The following is a 16,118-nucleotide window of genomic DNA, read 5'->3' on the forward strand; positions in this document are numbered from 1 at the left end:
TAAACAATTACTGTTGCATTCTCATTTACAGATTTTATAAAACAGTTTCAATAATTTGTCTGACGAAAAGAATTAATCGTTGAAATAAATTATTAATCACAAAATGAATAAAAAAAGGTGCTAAGTATAGTGTATAAGAATATTAGAAATTAATCTAATTTAATCGATGGGTAAGTATTAATGCGAGTAATTGAATTTATTGCCATTTTCCCATCTAGTACGAGATTGCCAAGGCAATTCGACTTTTTTTCATTGATCGATATTCTTATGTACCATATGAGCAGGCGTCGACTGAAAAATCGCCGAAAGTATACAGCAGTTAAGAAGAGGAGTTGCCGAGACCTCGATGGCAAAATTGGTAACGCACTTTCCCTGCAAGAAAAGAGTTACAGGTTAATCTCCTGGTCGAGGTGGCACTTTTTTTCAATTGCTACATATGACAATTTTTTTACAAATTACAGATGGGAAAATGTCGATACATTCAATTACTTGCAAAAAAAGGTGCTCTTAGAATGTGTGATGCAAAAATCAGAATATCTACGTTTTTTGAAGTTCAAATGTTAAAAATATTGTAAATTTCTTAAGTGCTCTGAACTCATTTATTCATTATTAATGGTGATTGTAGTTAAAAATAATAACATATATGATTATTTTTTATCAATTTTAATTCGAATGCAAACGCTTTTGTAATACACAGATCTGTTTAAAAAAGCAAACGTATAACCTTATAAGCAAAAAAGTCAGGCAAAAGAAGTTTCTTTATACAAATTATTAAACAAATAAAGTCATCCTTAGATATGTCTAAAAAAAATATTCTCCTGAACCAATCAAAAGTTTTGCTCAGGATATTATTTTTTGAGATTCATCCCTTTGACCTTTGTGCTGCAAGTAACTAGTTTCTTCGGGCAGGTGGGAATTGCGACTCATACACCTTAGTTGCAGGCCCAGGTTTTCCTGCCAGAATTGGGTTAATGAAGTCCAAGTAAGCCGAGACCTGCGTGTAAAATGCTGGTAATTGTGACTCGTTGCAGTCGAACGGGCCTGTACTCAAGACTCCAATGATTTTTCCATTCTTAACAAGAGGACCACCCCCATCACCCTAGAAAATGTTTGAAACAATTGTTACTTTTGAGTATCCATGAGTATTATCATGGTCATACCATGAAACGCTATGATTAATTTTAATAAAGCGTTGGGATTCTTACACTGCAAGTACCATAATGATCCAAGTTGCGTACTGCTGGTACCACCTTGCCACAGAAAAGTTTATGTAACAAGTGCTCTATCCTGAAAATAAATTGAGTTAGCCTTCCGACTAGCTTCCACCAACAATTCATACTCACAACCATATTTTTAATTTTATTTCTAACTTTGTCAGCGATTAAACACATCATTGTTCCATAAAAAATAACATTTTCCCACTATCGCGAAAATCAAAAAAACGATGTTCTTCGTCAGAGGCGTTGAATTTATAGTCATTATCCCTACCTACCTTCCACGAGTGAACTACTGTTACTCAATAGAAGTAAAATTTTTTTGTACTGCAAACAATTGTTACATGTCTTTATCATAAAAATACTCAACTAATGTCTTTTTTATTTTTAACTTAGTTACTTAAAACTGATGAAAATCGAAATTTCCAGATGGACGTGCAAAGTGTGCATGAGATAAAGCTTCTGTAAAAATATATATAAAAGTGTTGCCAAGTATTAACAAAGATGGCTGCAGTTTGAAGGGCACAGATAAAAAGGAAAAAAAAAACTTGCAGCGGTTAGCGAGCTGACTTGGATTTTTTACATTACGAAATAGGTATTAATAAATTTTAAGTAGTAGAAGTAGTAGTAGTAGTAGTAGTAGTAGTAGTAGTAGTAGTAGTAGTAGTAGTAGTAGTAGTAGTAGTAGTAGTAGTAGTAGTAGTAGTAGTAGTAGTAGTAGTAGTAGTAGTAGTAGTAGTAGTAGTAGTAGTAGTAGTAGTAGTAGTAGTAATCCACGATATGTAAGCAGGATGGATGACTGGCACGCGTAGCTTCACTTACTTTATCACGCTCTTGGGTATACCGCATTGGATCAAGGGAATTACATTCACCTTGACGAATTTCAATTTTTTATCCGCTGTATGTCCCATTTCTACAAGCCGTCCTCCACGATTCTCAACTTGGATTGAGTTGTAACCAAAACCGGATACTAAAGAAGACCCACCTAGAATAGGTTCATCGCCTGGTGGTAAATTCACAGCAGTAGCCGTTAGACGCCTAGGAACTTCTAACTCCAGCTGTTACCGATCGATGTATGTAGATTAATACAAGTTTTAAGTAGTTCTATTAATATTTATGAAAAAATGACTTTTTCTGACCTTCAATACAGCAATGTCATTTGTACTAGCTACATCCAAACGCTTGTATTCTTTATGCAAGTAAATATCTTTCACGCGAATCACCCCACCTTGAGTGCTACTCGTCAAATCACTTGTTCCTACATGAACTTTAATGTAGACTGTGTTTGGTGCTAGTCCTCTAGAGTTGTCCATGGCCTTTCTAATGCAACTAGTAGAAGTCAATATGAATTGACGACGGATAAGTGCACCACCGCATAGACCACCACCGTGTTCGTAATTCACTCGTATGAAAGCCAGGTATGGAAAATTATTTATATTTCCATTTTGACCGCCTACGATGTTTTCAGAGTCCAAGCCAGAGACTGAAAAAAAAAATGGAAAATGTAACGTAGTATTTATAGTATATGATATACCAAACTTAAAAATAAACATTTTTGAAATAACACTTTCATTTTTTCAGATATTAAGGTATCTTAAACACTACTCTCTTAGACAATCGCATCGCAGATTAAAAGAACTCCAATAATGATAATAATTAGTGCTCGAGGAAAAAATTTACGATATAATAGGTATATATTATTTTAACTACTAGTCTTTTAAATGTTTGGACAACTACTGTCCATCTGGGCACATGAAAACGCAAAACTATCCTTGCAGATGATTATGTAACTATCAGTAATATTTTTAAAAAGAATTTTTCGAAACGTTGAAAATGATAGGAAACTAATATGTCAACTTTTTAAAACCAGTTTATAGTAAAACAATTACACTTTTTTTTTTTTTATTCATCATCGCCCGTAGGCTCAGACATAGCATTCTTTTACACAAGCATAGTGTCAATTAGCCATCGGTGCTACTGAGTTATGACCAGATGTTTATATACGTATATATACGTATATAAACATCTGGACCAACTCAGTCACACCTACGATCACGTAGACGAAGCGTCAGAGAAACAGTTAATCGACCTTCGAGAATCAAGAGCACCGGCGAAAGGGCGAGACCTGAATGGAGACCAGACGATCACCCATCCAAGTACTAACCGCGCCAAATGCAGCTTAACCTTGGAGATCGACAGAACTGCAACTCTACCGTTGCGCCACCGCGTCCACAATTGCACTTTTATAAGTATGTAAGGAGCTTTGCCCCTGCACGCTTCACACACCAACCCCCTCTCAGTTAAAAACAAATATTTGATTTCCCGATTTTGTTAGAACAGTTTTATAATTTGCTACTATAAAATATACAATTTTGATTTTTCCTTAATGCAAAAGCTTAAACTACTAATTATTAAATCTCATTTTCAAATTAAGTCAACCCATCACAAAACGAATAAATTGATGACAATCAAAATTCATAGGTAGGAAAACATCATGACTATATGGACACTTCCACAAACTTTTTTTTGCGTTTTCTCATAATAAACTCATCTAAAGTTTTAAAAAACAGTGCTGATAAAGTTGATGTATGTAGCATCTAACCAGTTTCCTATTTTTTAATTTAGATATGAGCCATCTGAAGGACATAAGTTGTAAAATTTTAGATATTTTTTAGTTACAATGCAACCGTTGAAATATCAGGTACTAGAATAAATAGTAAAATTAATATTTTGGATGGACTTCAAATATTAAATACAAAAAAAATCAATAAATACAACTTAATTAAAAGTAAGAAGAGTTTTTTTTAAAGAAATTCTGAACCTTGTGAACCAGGCGCATACCTTAATTATTACTTAGTAGATAATAAATTAACTAATGGTGTTAAAAAAGTATGATGTTGTTTTTAAACTTTAAAGTAAACTTTAGCGATATGTTTAATGTAAAATTTGTTAAAACTATCTTACCAATGCTTATAAAAGTAAGTGCTATCCAAATCGGTAGAAAACTAGCCATCTTGATTCTACTGTTAGATATCTATCTCAGTACTGGAGGTAGCTACCAACTCAATTAGAAGAAAGCTTTTATAGCTCGAAATCTAGGAGTGCCGTCGACCTGGTTTTTACGCGGTACGTCAATGATTGAAAACAATAGCTGTTAATTGACGTTAGAAAGTACAAAAAACTTTTGTTTCAAATATAAGTACTGCAAATGAGACCTAGACAAATTTAGTGACATAAAATGATTGTGTAGACTCTTTGAAGTAGAAATTCACGATTGAAAAAGTACATTGATCCAACACCTGCATGATAAGTTGAAACAACATGGCTTTAATAGAAAATTTTTAACAGAATTGGATTTTCCCATTTTACGTAAATGTCACCAGTGCAACTGGAGTCTAAAAATATTCATACTTTAGTGATATTGCAAGCAGCATAAAAAAAGAAAATGGCTTAAGCTCTGGAGAGAAGGGTAGTTTTCTTTTATTCATTTGTTAATTTGTTTATTTATAAATGCTTTCCAAAAACTACATGAACATCGTTTTCAATTACTGCGGTATATCATTTACTTCCAAAGTTATAGTCTATTTTATGACGATTTTCGTAAGACTACGTGTTAACGTAACAAAGTTTTGGAAGCGGTTTTCTCAACAACAAAAAGTGGTTAATCATAGTAATTTTTTTATTAGAAGTAAATTCGGGATACTTTATTGACATAATATTTGAATTTCAGAGATTTTTAGTATTTAAATATAAAATGATTTAAATGCTCCATTTAAGCAGTTTATTTAGAAAAGTATACAGTTTTTAAGGGCATAGACAAATTGGTTCCCAAATTTATAAAAAAAGCAAATTGGTTTCCACTGTTTAATAAGTCATTAGGGCTTAAGGTCAAATTGGTTTTCAAATCGAGTTAGTATAAAAAAATTGATGAACTTGGATTGACCAGAGACTACAAATGTAAAGATTTTGAAATAGGCAATTTTTTTTTTTAATTTTGGCTTGCCTTTTTTAAACTCTGACATGGTGGATAAATGTTTTACTGAAGATTTGATGACTATAATGCCCAATGATGCTGGAGTGACTAAATTTTGCGACTATGTATGTGTTAGAAATTTACGTAGCAGATACCGTACTAATACCGTGAAAAGTGTGACAGAAGAAATACATGTATTATGGACGTAATTATTAAATAGCCAGGAACCAATTTGACCATCCGCTTTAATGAGTCGGGAACCAATTTAAACCTGCCTGTTAGTGAAATTCTTGCTTGGGAACCAATTTGACATCTCCGGTTTTTAGTCTTCATTCATTATAAGTAAGTAGTTTATATAGTAGTATGTTGATTATCAATTTTAAAATAGTGAAATGTATGAGTATTTAATACGTTAGTAATAAAGGTACACGTGATGCTTATAAAATAAAAATATGAACAAATAATTTTATTTCTAATCTTTAATTATAACGTAGTGAACTAAGCAAGTTCAGCTCAAAGAAAAAGTTTTTTCAACAGATTAAAAAAGGATTTGTTATTATATAATATCAATTACTATATAACTTTTTATTGTTAAAAAAATACTTTTTTGTGAATGTTGCATCCAGAAGACTCACATTAAATATTTTATAAATTAATTTAGTAAAAAAAATTTCAGTTTTTTTTTTAACGCGCTTTTATTAGCTTCACTTCTGATGACCATACATGACTAGCTAAGAAACTTCATTACAAATCTAATATGGTGGCCTCCCCAAGGTGGCGGGCTGGTTGTTTGAAATCAACCCTCATGATATGGGTATCAAATGAAAGGGTTTGCTGTCAGGAATACGAATAAATAGTCACGTGACTTAAATCCAATATGGCAGACATCCAAGATGGCAGATTAGCTATTCGAAATGAACCCTCGTGATATAGATATTTAATGAAAGGGTTTGCTGAAAATAATGCGAAATGGCAATTTCTTACCAAATTATCATATCATGGGTATCAATCAATAAGGTTCGACGAGAGGAATACGAATTTGTCATATTTTTCCAATCAGCAAGGTAAAAAGTACATGAAAATCAAAAAGCTAACCACTCTTCTGCTGATGTTAATAAATACCTAATTTTCTTTGATTAGAGATATATTTTATAATTTTTACCGTGATCGTCGTCTTCCTTTATGGATAACATTATTTCCTTTTTGCTGTTTCACCATTACCACCCTCTGAGACCTCTGAGATAGCATAAGACTTTTTCGTTCCCTTAACGAGTGATACAATCATTACAAAAATTTATATTTACCAGAACAGTTGATAAAATTGTATATTATGATTTGTAATACTTACACAAACTGTTTTGCAACCACCTGAAAATCAATCAAGTCACATTCCTCATGGTAATTTCTCGAATTTCCTTCAAGGTATTTAAAATTAATCACTGAGCAAATAGCGCGAAAAGCCTGTGAGCTGTTCTGAGGGTTTGGTGCAGCGTCTGGTTTATACAGTTCCTCGTATAAAGAAGTAGCATCTCTTCTATTAAGATTATAATAAATCCTATTTAAAGCACCAGGGCTGAAAAGAAATTTAAATTAGATTTTTTAATTGTTTTTCTACCTTTGCTCTAACTCTTTATTATCACGAACAGCCTTTTATATATTTCTGAAACATACTGTAACAGTATACAAACTATAAGGTTTCTTACACTCCCCTAATTACCCGTAAAACTCTTGATGGTTGTGGTGGGAGGAGATCCCCCCTCTAACGTCAAGACCACATGATATTCTCTATGCACCTGTCATTTAGCGCTACTTGTCACTTTAACACGTATTTTTATGGGAATGTAAAGAAATTTTGTTGACGGGGGCCGCTTCACCTATTTTGCCCCATAAACTTTAACACAGGAAATTGATAACAATGAGGGCAGCACCGTACAAGCGCATAGCGTATACTCCCTTACGCTATAGCACACGGGGTCTGGACATCAGAGAAGAGGCGTCTGGACATCCCTTATCACGGGTATTGATTGAGGAGGGAAGGGGATGACAGGAACCCCATAGTTAATCTACTCTGAACCACTGATTACTTTTTCCCTATCTTGACAAACTATAACCAATATAACCCCTCTCCTTTTAACACCTACCCTCAGATCTCATCACTTTTTTCCTCTTAACAAACTCACAACTATTTAAGACGCCTAGGAAGCCTACTTACAGATCACCCTGGAGAGTTGAACCGCTATAACCAATTAAGCTACGACTATAAAACTGATATTTTATAAAATAGGTGTATTGAGTATTAATTTACCGGTGTAACCAGCTTGCTAAAGCTAAGGGTGCACTGAGTTGGTAAAGAGGAGTCTTGGATAGTTCCAATCCTTTCTCGAGAAGAAATATTTGAAGTGACTCAATAGAAATCCGTCTTACGTCCTCGACACCCATTTCATTTATCGTTTCCCTCAGCCATTGGTCTTTGGTGAAACATTCATGTGCTTGAGAAAGTCTTTTCCAAAGTATGAAAAGTGGACTGAAATGATGAAATGCAAAGTACTCAAAATTATAAACTGGTGGAGCCATGATTTACGTACTTTGAAGGTTAAAGAATTGAACGTAACTGAAACATGACAAAACATGAGCTCACTAACATGGTATATAGAATACTGTCGGTGGAAAATTTAAGTGATAAATAAAATTATGATTATGAAATACAGAATTATATCAATGATATATGGAGCTGAAACTAGAACTACGCCGAAGTAGCCTCACCAGTGACGAATCGAATCGGACCTAGGGCTTAAAATTTTTTTATAAAGCTTATTTTAGCTAGAAAACAATAAATATCGTTGCACTTTTTTAATACACGACTTCAATATGTTTTTCAAGCCATAAAAGACCGCCAGGCTGAAAAATTAAGAATTTTCCGCGGATACGCATTTACCCGTACACGAAAGAAATCGGAAAAAAAGTCATAATCTGTTTTGGAGCACGGGTGCCAGGATGAAAATAAATAGATTAAATTTCTATGATATCTGTTCATAATTTCTATGTGTTTTTTAAGCAGCGAAAGGCCACTTGGCATTAAAAATTAAGAGTTTTCCGTACATACGCAAAAACGCCTTTGCGGAAAATATCCGAGAAAAAATCATAACTTTTTTTGAGGCACTTGTGCCACGATAAAAATAAACAGACTACGTTTCTATGATGTATGTTTATAATTTGTGTGTTTTTTAATCAGTGAAAGGCCGCCGAGCATTAAAAATTAAGAGTTTTCTGTAGATACGCAAAAACGCCTGTATGGAAGAAATCGAAAAATAAATCATAACTTTTTTTTTTGGGCTTTTGTACTACGATAAAAATAATCGAAATTCTTCATTCTTAAAACATGGCAGCCTTTAACGACTTATAAAAAACTTATAAAGATTATGAGCAGACATCATAGAAATGTATTTTATTTATTTTTATCGTGGCACAAGAACACAAAAAAAGTTATGATTTGTTTCTGATTTTTTCCTGGACTGTACACGTTCTGGCATGATGTACATTGAACTCAATTAAATGCTTCGAAAAAAAAGAAAGTTTAACGTGTTTTCAGAATATTTATACGTTACTATGTTGTAGACTGTGTCAACAACTGTCAATCAGTTGATGTATAACATAAGTCGGTTACGTCGTACTATAGTTTTCTTTGTTGGTTATTCGGTGTAAATAGTAATACTATTGACTGATTTTTATCTTGATTTCCTTTGCCATGGATGTCGTACAGCATCGAATGATCATCATTGGGTGCATTTTTGAAACTACGGTAAACGGTGTACGTAATATGCAAGCTGCCAGACGTTTATATCAGGAACAGCACCCTCAAATGTACTGTCCCTCACGACAAACTTTCATGAGGTAATTATTAATTAAAAAAAGAAATTCGTACAAATTACTTTCCATGCATATCTTTGGCATTTTTATAATTTTCTATGTAAATTGTTTCAGTTGTACTAACTTATTTTTTTTCTGTTTCTCAAGCTCGTGTGAAAATATTACGATCCGTGTCTTTTATTCCCGTTTATAGAATTTTAAAAATTTATGAGCAACATGGTAGAGTGGATCCACCGCAGCAACCAAGGCGAAGAAGAAACTGCGATGGTCCTTTGAGAGACCTAGTTGAAGCTGCCCTGAACAATCAGCCTCGACAAAGTGTGCGGGCTCTTGCGAGACATCTTCGTAAGTATACATTTTCAAAATATATTTCAAATCACAATGCCCAGCTATTCCTGTCTATTTTTTATCCTCTATGATCTCTCTCTCTCTCTCTCTCTCTGTCTCTGTTTCCTTTTTTCTCTGGGCGATCAGTAAATATGTACCTATCTGGGTGTGCATTACAGTACTCGAGTCTAGCCAATGTATAGGAGAAGGGTGGAAGTACCACAGCATAAGTAATTTGAGCACTAAGTAACGATTGAGATGGAAACAATAACATGTAAGGTATCATTATTTCAACGAAAATATGTTGTCTGTATGATTTCATCGGAATACGATCGTTGCAGGCGTAAAAAAATTATAACAGATTCGTGTGATGAATCTATCAACAGCGTGGTAAAAACAGATTCGTGCCCTTAAAGCCTGTGTTATTTTTCCAATCAGCTATGTATATCACGAGAGTCACGTGACGTGTTGGGATCTTAATTAACCAACGAGTCAAAAGAAATAAGTGAACACGAGCTTTTAAGCTGCAGCAAGGGTACACAGATCCGATGGGGGTTTGAGCGAGTGCTATAAGCGGGAGGGGGAAAGGTCTTATAGCCACATAATCGTTAAAAATTTGTAATTTTTGAATTATGGGGCGTATAAAATTTAAGCGATTATGTGGCTATAAGACCTTTCCCCCTCACGCCTATAGCACTTGCTCAAACGCCCATCGGATCTGTGTACCCCTGCTGCAGCTTGAAAGCTCGTGTTTACTTATTTCTTTCGACTCGTTGGTTAATTAAGATCTCAACACGTCACGTGACTCTCGTGATGTACATAGCTGATTAGAAAAATAACACAGGCTTTAAGGGCACAAATCTGTTTTTACTATGCTGTCGATAGATTCATCTCACGAATATGTTATAATTTTTTTATCGCCTGCAACGATCGTATTCCGGTGAAATCATACAGACAACATATTTTCGGTAAAATAATAATACCTGAGATATTATTGTTTTAATCTCAATCGTTACTTAATGCGTAAAACCTTACTTCAAAATTATAAAATCTGTTAAAATAAGTTTATATACATCTGTTAACTTACCTATGTACAGATAACAGCGGGAGACATTTGTACAGCTTGAATATATGCCTTCCGCACTTTTAATCATGCAATACGTGTGGTTTTCGATTTGCTGCCAATTAATCTACAAAACGGATGACATTAGTGTTAGCAGAAAACAAAAAATACGTTGATATAAAAGAAAATAATTCAAGAAACAAACCGTTTTTTTAGAACGAAGTTCTTTATGTCGCGTTACTCGGGAGGCTGGAATTTTAAAACCGACAGATTTTTTTTTTTTGAAACGAAAGTGGTTTACTTTTCCTCTCAAGTTTCCCCCCCTTACCCCGTCCCCCTCACCGACTATTCTCTGTACACTTCCCCTCTCCCCACTATATATGTATATCGGCCAACCGTGCCGTGTTACTCTTCTACACACCTTTGCCCACCAGTCTCCCTCACACTCCCAATTTTATTTTCTCACAATAATTTTTATTTCACTTTGAATTTTTTTCTTTTACAATTCTAAAAAAAAAAAAAAAAAAAAACATTTTCCAATAAAGAGGTTAGAACCCTCGACCTCCTGCATATGCGTCCTGTACCTTACCCACTCTACAACGAGCGCTGCTGACTAGGGAAACTCGGTTTCTTGTACTTATGGTGTGGTTCGTAACTATAACATTCCATTTTTACATGCATTCACTGATAATACATTCGATTCATGATAAATTATATTTGTATTTGTTTTCTAAATACTTGATTAAAAAAAAAAAAAGAACAAAAACATGTGGAATAGGGTTGAAGAATGTATCAATGGTTTTTAGAGGCGCTTATTTCGAATTCGACAAACCAATTATGTTACATTATCACATAATTATATAAATAAAGTAATTTAAAGTGAATCAATTATAAATGAATTATGTAAGATCATTATATAAATATAATTCGAGTTTCATATCATTTTAATGGTTTTTAAGGGTACTTATTTTGAATTTGATAAACAAATAATGGCACAATGTCATTGAGTAATTATATGAGAATAAAATAAAAATTGCATTAATAAGCTATAAAATCGCAAAAAAATAAGTGAAAAAAAAATTTCAAAAAAATTTAATGAAATGAAATATGAAAATAAAATAAAATAAAATTACAGAAGACATGAATAAATACAACGGAATGAAAAAAAATAAAATAAAAAAGGGAATGAAAAAAAAAGATTAAATATGAAAATAAAAAAAGGAATTAAATAAAGGAAATACAAAAAAAAGAAAAAAATGTATTAAAATGAATTATCAAAAAAAAAAAAAACAAGAAATAAAAAAAAAAATTAAAACAAGAAACAAAAAAAAAATAAAACAAGAAATTAAAAACAAACCAGGGGGTATAAATGGGTCATGGGACCCACGGTAAGAACGAAGTTCTTTAAACATGACATGAGTATAAAAACACAATTTCTGAGGTAACAAGGGGGTCGCCAGACCCGTAGAAAGAACGAAGCTCTATAAACGTTAGTACTGCATTCATGTAGCTCACTAAACAAAAACTTGAAAAACGAATTAAAGAAAAAAATTAAAAAAATAGTTTAGTACTCACGATGGTTGAACTTCGTGAGTACTGTATTTATGCACGACGTTCTCACGAAGTTCAACCATCGTGAGTACTGAACTATTTTTTTAATTTTTTTCTTTAATTCGTTTTTCAAGTTTTTGTTTAGTGAACTACATAAATGCAGTACTAACGTTTATAGAGCTTCGTTCTTTCTACGGGTCTGGCGACCCCCTTGTTACCTCAGAAATTGTGGTTTTATACTCATGTCATGTTTAAAGAACTTCGTTCTTACCGTGGGTCCCATGACCCATTTATACCCCCTGGTTTGTTTTTAATTTCTTGTTTTATTTTTTTTTTGTTTCTTGTTTTAATTTTTTTTTTTTTTTCTTGTTTTATTTTTTTTTGATATTTCATTTTAATACATTTTTTTCATTTTTTTGTATTTCCTTTATTTAATTCCTTTTTTTATTTTCATATTTAATCTTTTTTTTTCATTTTCTTTTTTATTTTATTTTTTTTCGGTTATTCAGTGGCTGAGTTAACCTAAAAAATTCGTGAAAGTCCGAAAATCACTTTTTTCGCGTTTGAAAAAAAAGTTGACCTCCAATGCCAAAAAGTTAAATGACAAAGTTGTAGATCATAAAAAAAACCTATCGATTGACGCGCGTTGGATATAATTTGAATTCGTAGTTGCTGAGAAAACTTGAAAAAACCATCGAAAATCGTCTTTTTTAAATTTGTTAATAACTTTTTTCTTTTGAGATTTTAAAGTTGGTATTCGGTCAAATTATGAGTTTTTGGTTTACAAATCTTCAGTTGTTTTTTTAGCGAAAAATATTAAGAATTTTTCGAAATATCGCATTTTTTCGAAAAAAAACACCTTTCGTGAAAACTTCAATAGACGTCAGGAAATAATGCTGGAGCGATTTTTCAAGGCTTAATCTCTTCATCTAGACTTATTCTATCATGCAATGTTTGTAATAAGTAAAATTTTTAAATTTTTGATGCCGAAATCGGACACCGAAAAAAGTACTTGTTTTTTCTATCGGTTTTTTGCATTTTTTTTTACGTATTTTGATAATTGCACGTATGTAACTAACTGCAATGCATTGTACTTATTTTTTTACGAATAAAAAAAAAAAATTCTCATGATACGACCATGTGGAGCCGAGTTAGGTTTTTTTTTTTTTTTTAAATCCCTATGCGACGGTGAAAAGCGTAGAACTCTGAAACTTGCACACTTTACTAATAAATACCCATTTTGCATTAAAAAAATCATTCGCAATCGTTAACTTTAGCAGAACGATGGGTATGATAACGTTACAGTTGAGCAGCAGCATGAGGGGAGAACATCTTTCTCTCACCACTCCGACTCCATTTTGGAGCCGTATCGGAGCGCCCGAGTAAGAGCAACCAGCCAGACACACATACCAGCGGGCAGTCGATGCGCGACGCGCAAAAAGACTCAACTGTAACGTTATCATACCCATCGTTCCGCTAAAGTTAACGATTACGAATGATTTTTTTAATGCAAAATGGGTATTTGTTAGTAAAGTGTGCAAGTTTCAGAGTTCCACGCTTTTCACCGTCGCATAGGGACTTTTTGAAAAAAAAAAAAACCTAACTTGGCTCCACATGGTCGTATCATGAAAATTTTTTTTTTTTTATTCGTAAAAAAATAAGTGCAATACATTGCCGTTAGTTATGTACGTGCAATTATCAAAATACGTAAAAAAAATGCAAAAAACCGATAGAAAAAAAAAGTACTTTTTTCAGAGTCCGATTTCGGCATCAAAAATTTAAAAACTTTACTTACTACAAACATTGCATGATAAAATAAGTCTAAACAAAGAGATTAAGCCTTGAAAAATCGCTCCAGCATTATTTTCTGACGTCTATTGAAGTTTTTACGAAAGGTGTTTCTTTTCGAAAAAATGCGATATTTCGAAAAATTTTTGATATTTTTTGCTAAAAAAACAACTAAAGATTTGTGAACCAAAAACTCATAATTTGACCGAATACCAACTTTAAAATCTCAAAAGAAAAAAGTTATTAACAAATTAAAAAAAGACGATTTTCGATGGTTTATTCAAGTTTCCTCAGCAACTACGCATTCAAATTATATCCTACACGCGTCAATCGATAGGTTTTTTTAAGATCTACAACTTTGTCATTTAACTTTTCGGCATTGGAGGTTAACTTTTTTTTCAAACGCGAAAAAAGTGATTTTCGGACTTTCACAAATTTTTTAGGTTAACTCAGCCACTGAATAACCGAAAAAACAAGTACAAGTAGCACTCCGGGAGTGCAGGCAGAAGTGAAAACTTGAACTTATGGCGCGTTGGGCACTTTTTTGGGTGAGCATTTTTAGATGCGCTCGCGACATGAGAAATTGTACATAAAAAAATTAAGATAAAAAACTCTCAATCTTGTCTGTCGCGAGAGCACGAACGAATGCCCATGCAAAGAGCGCGTACAGTATACACATATATTATAAGAATACACGCGTAGTATATCTGTGTAAAATCTCGTCTGTCGCGAGAACGGCTGAAAATGCTCACCCACAAAAGTGCCCAACGTGCCATAAGAAGTTTTCACTTCAAAAAAAACGCTATGTTTCTTGAATCATTTTCTTTTATATCATCGTATTTTTTTGTTTTCTGCTAACACTAACGTCAAATTTAACATTGAGCCTTCGTAGATTATTTGGCCTACTAGCTGTGAGGCAAGGTTGGAGGGGGGGGGGTGAAGGGTCGTGAGTAACACATTAAATTTCAAATTTTTGTTTAATCAAATTTGACCTTTTTCAATGCACGTTCATGGCAATTTTTACGTCTCATGGTAGAAAAAATAGACGTCATTTATAACACTGATAACATTTAATACCCACAGATGCTAACAGAGAGACCGTTCGACTTATTGCTCAGGAGACTTGCTATCCGTATAAACTACGAAAAGTAGCAAAGAATTTACGAAGGTGATCCAGTACGTCGGGTGAATTTTGCACGATGGCTAGAACGCAGACTTCGTGACGATCCAGACTTTACAGAGAGAATCTGCTTCACAGATGACAGTACATTTACTCAATGTGGCACTCTCAATCGTCAAAATACCAGGAATTGGTTGAGGAGAGGAGAGAATCCACACGACATCCATGAAGTAGAAAATCAACGTAGGTGGAGGTTCGTCGTTTGGGCAGGAATCCTTGGGGATAGGATTGTTGGTCCACACTTTTTTCCCGGTAATCTCAATGGCATCATGTACCATCATTTCTTGCGAAACGATCTACCACGCTTGTTAGAGAACAACCCTATACCAATGCGTGATGTATGGTGGCAGCAGGATGGAGCCCCAGCTCACAACCATCAGGGTAATTTTGAAGATTTTTTTTTTACGTTAGTTCACGAATGCTTCGCTGATACTTCTACGACTACTTTTACTCCTAATACCATCACCATCACTACTATCTTACTACTTTTTATCCTGGCACACGAGCTCCAAAAATCGTTATGATTTTTTTTCTGATTTTTTTCGAATACGGGTAAATGCGTACGGAAAATTCTTAATTTTTCAAGCCTGGCGGTCTTTCATGGCTTGAAAAACGTAATAAAGTCTTGTATTGGAGAAGTCCAACGATATTCATCGTTTTGTATCATCTGAAATAAGCTTTAAAAATAAAATTTTTTATTTGAAGTTTATTTTAACACTTTATTCAGTTTACAACCACGTGACGAGCTCATAAAAAACATTTATTCGATATCAATTGACAGTTATAGTTTTTTTATTGTCAAATGTTTACAGATGCAACGGAGTGTCTTCATGCATACTTTCCAAGGAGATGGATAGGGACAAATGATCCCAGAAGGTGGCCGGCTAGGTCACCTGACCTGACGCCACTTGATTTTAACCTTTAGGGATACCTAAAAGATCGGTGCTACCGTGAACCACCAACTACTCCAGAGAATATGATGGACAGAATCTGACGAGAATGTGCAGCAATTACAGTTCAACACTTGCGCAACGTCAGTTGATCCATCACGAGAAGGATGCGCTGTGTGATAGATCACAATAATACTAACATCGAGAAATTTTTGTAAACGTTTGAATAAAATGTAAAGATACATATATGCATTAATGTATTTCC

The 16,118-nt window shown here is 33.7% G+C and overlaps 1 protein-coding gene across 1 annotated transcript; it reads right to left on the reverse strand.

Moving 5' to 3' along the window:
- Positions 1-892: 892 nt before the first annotated feature.
- On the reverse strand, positions 893-15,241 carry LOC106644965 (chymotrypsin-1-like). The gene is made up of 5 exons (XM_089597314.1): positions 15,058-15,241; positions 2,354-2,697; positions 2,037-2,272; positions 1,206-1,287; positions 893-1,099 (listed from the first exon to the last, which is right to left on the reverse strand). Exons 1-5 carry the CDS (start codon positions 15,239-15,241, stop codon positions 893-895), a joined length of 1,053 nt encoding a protein of 350 aa, XP_089453440.1.
- Positions 15,242-16,118: the final 877 nt, after the last annotated feature.

This window comes from Copidosoma floridanum, unplaced genomic scaffold (assembly GCF_036245765.1).
Source record: "Copidosoma floridanum isolate Cflo_tuat_1 unplaced genomic scaffold, Cflo_Japanese_pri ptg000004l, whole genome shotgun sequence".
Classification (NCBI taxonomy): Eukaryota; Metazoa; Arthropoda; class Insecta; order Hymenoptera; family Encyrtidae; genus Copidosoma; species Copidosoma floridanum.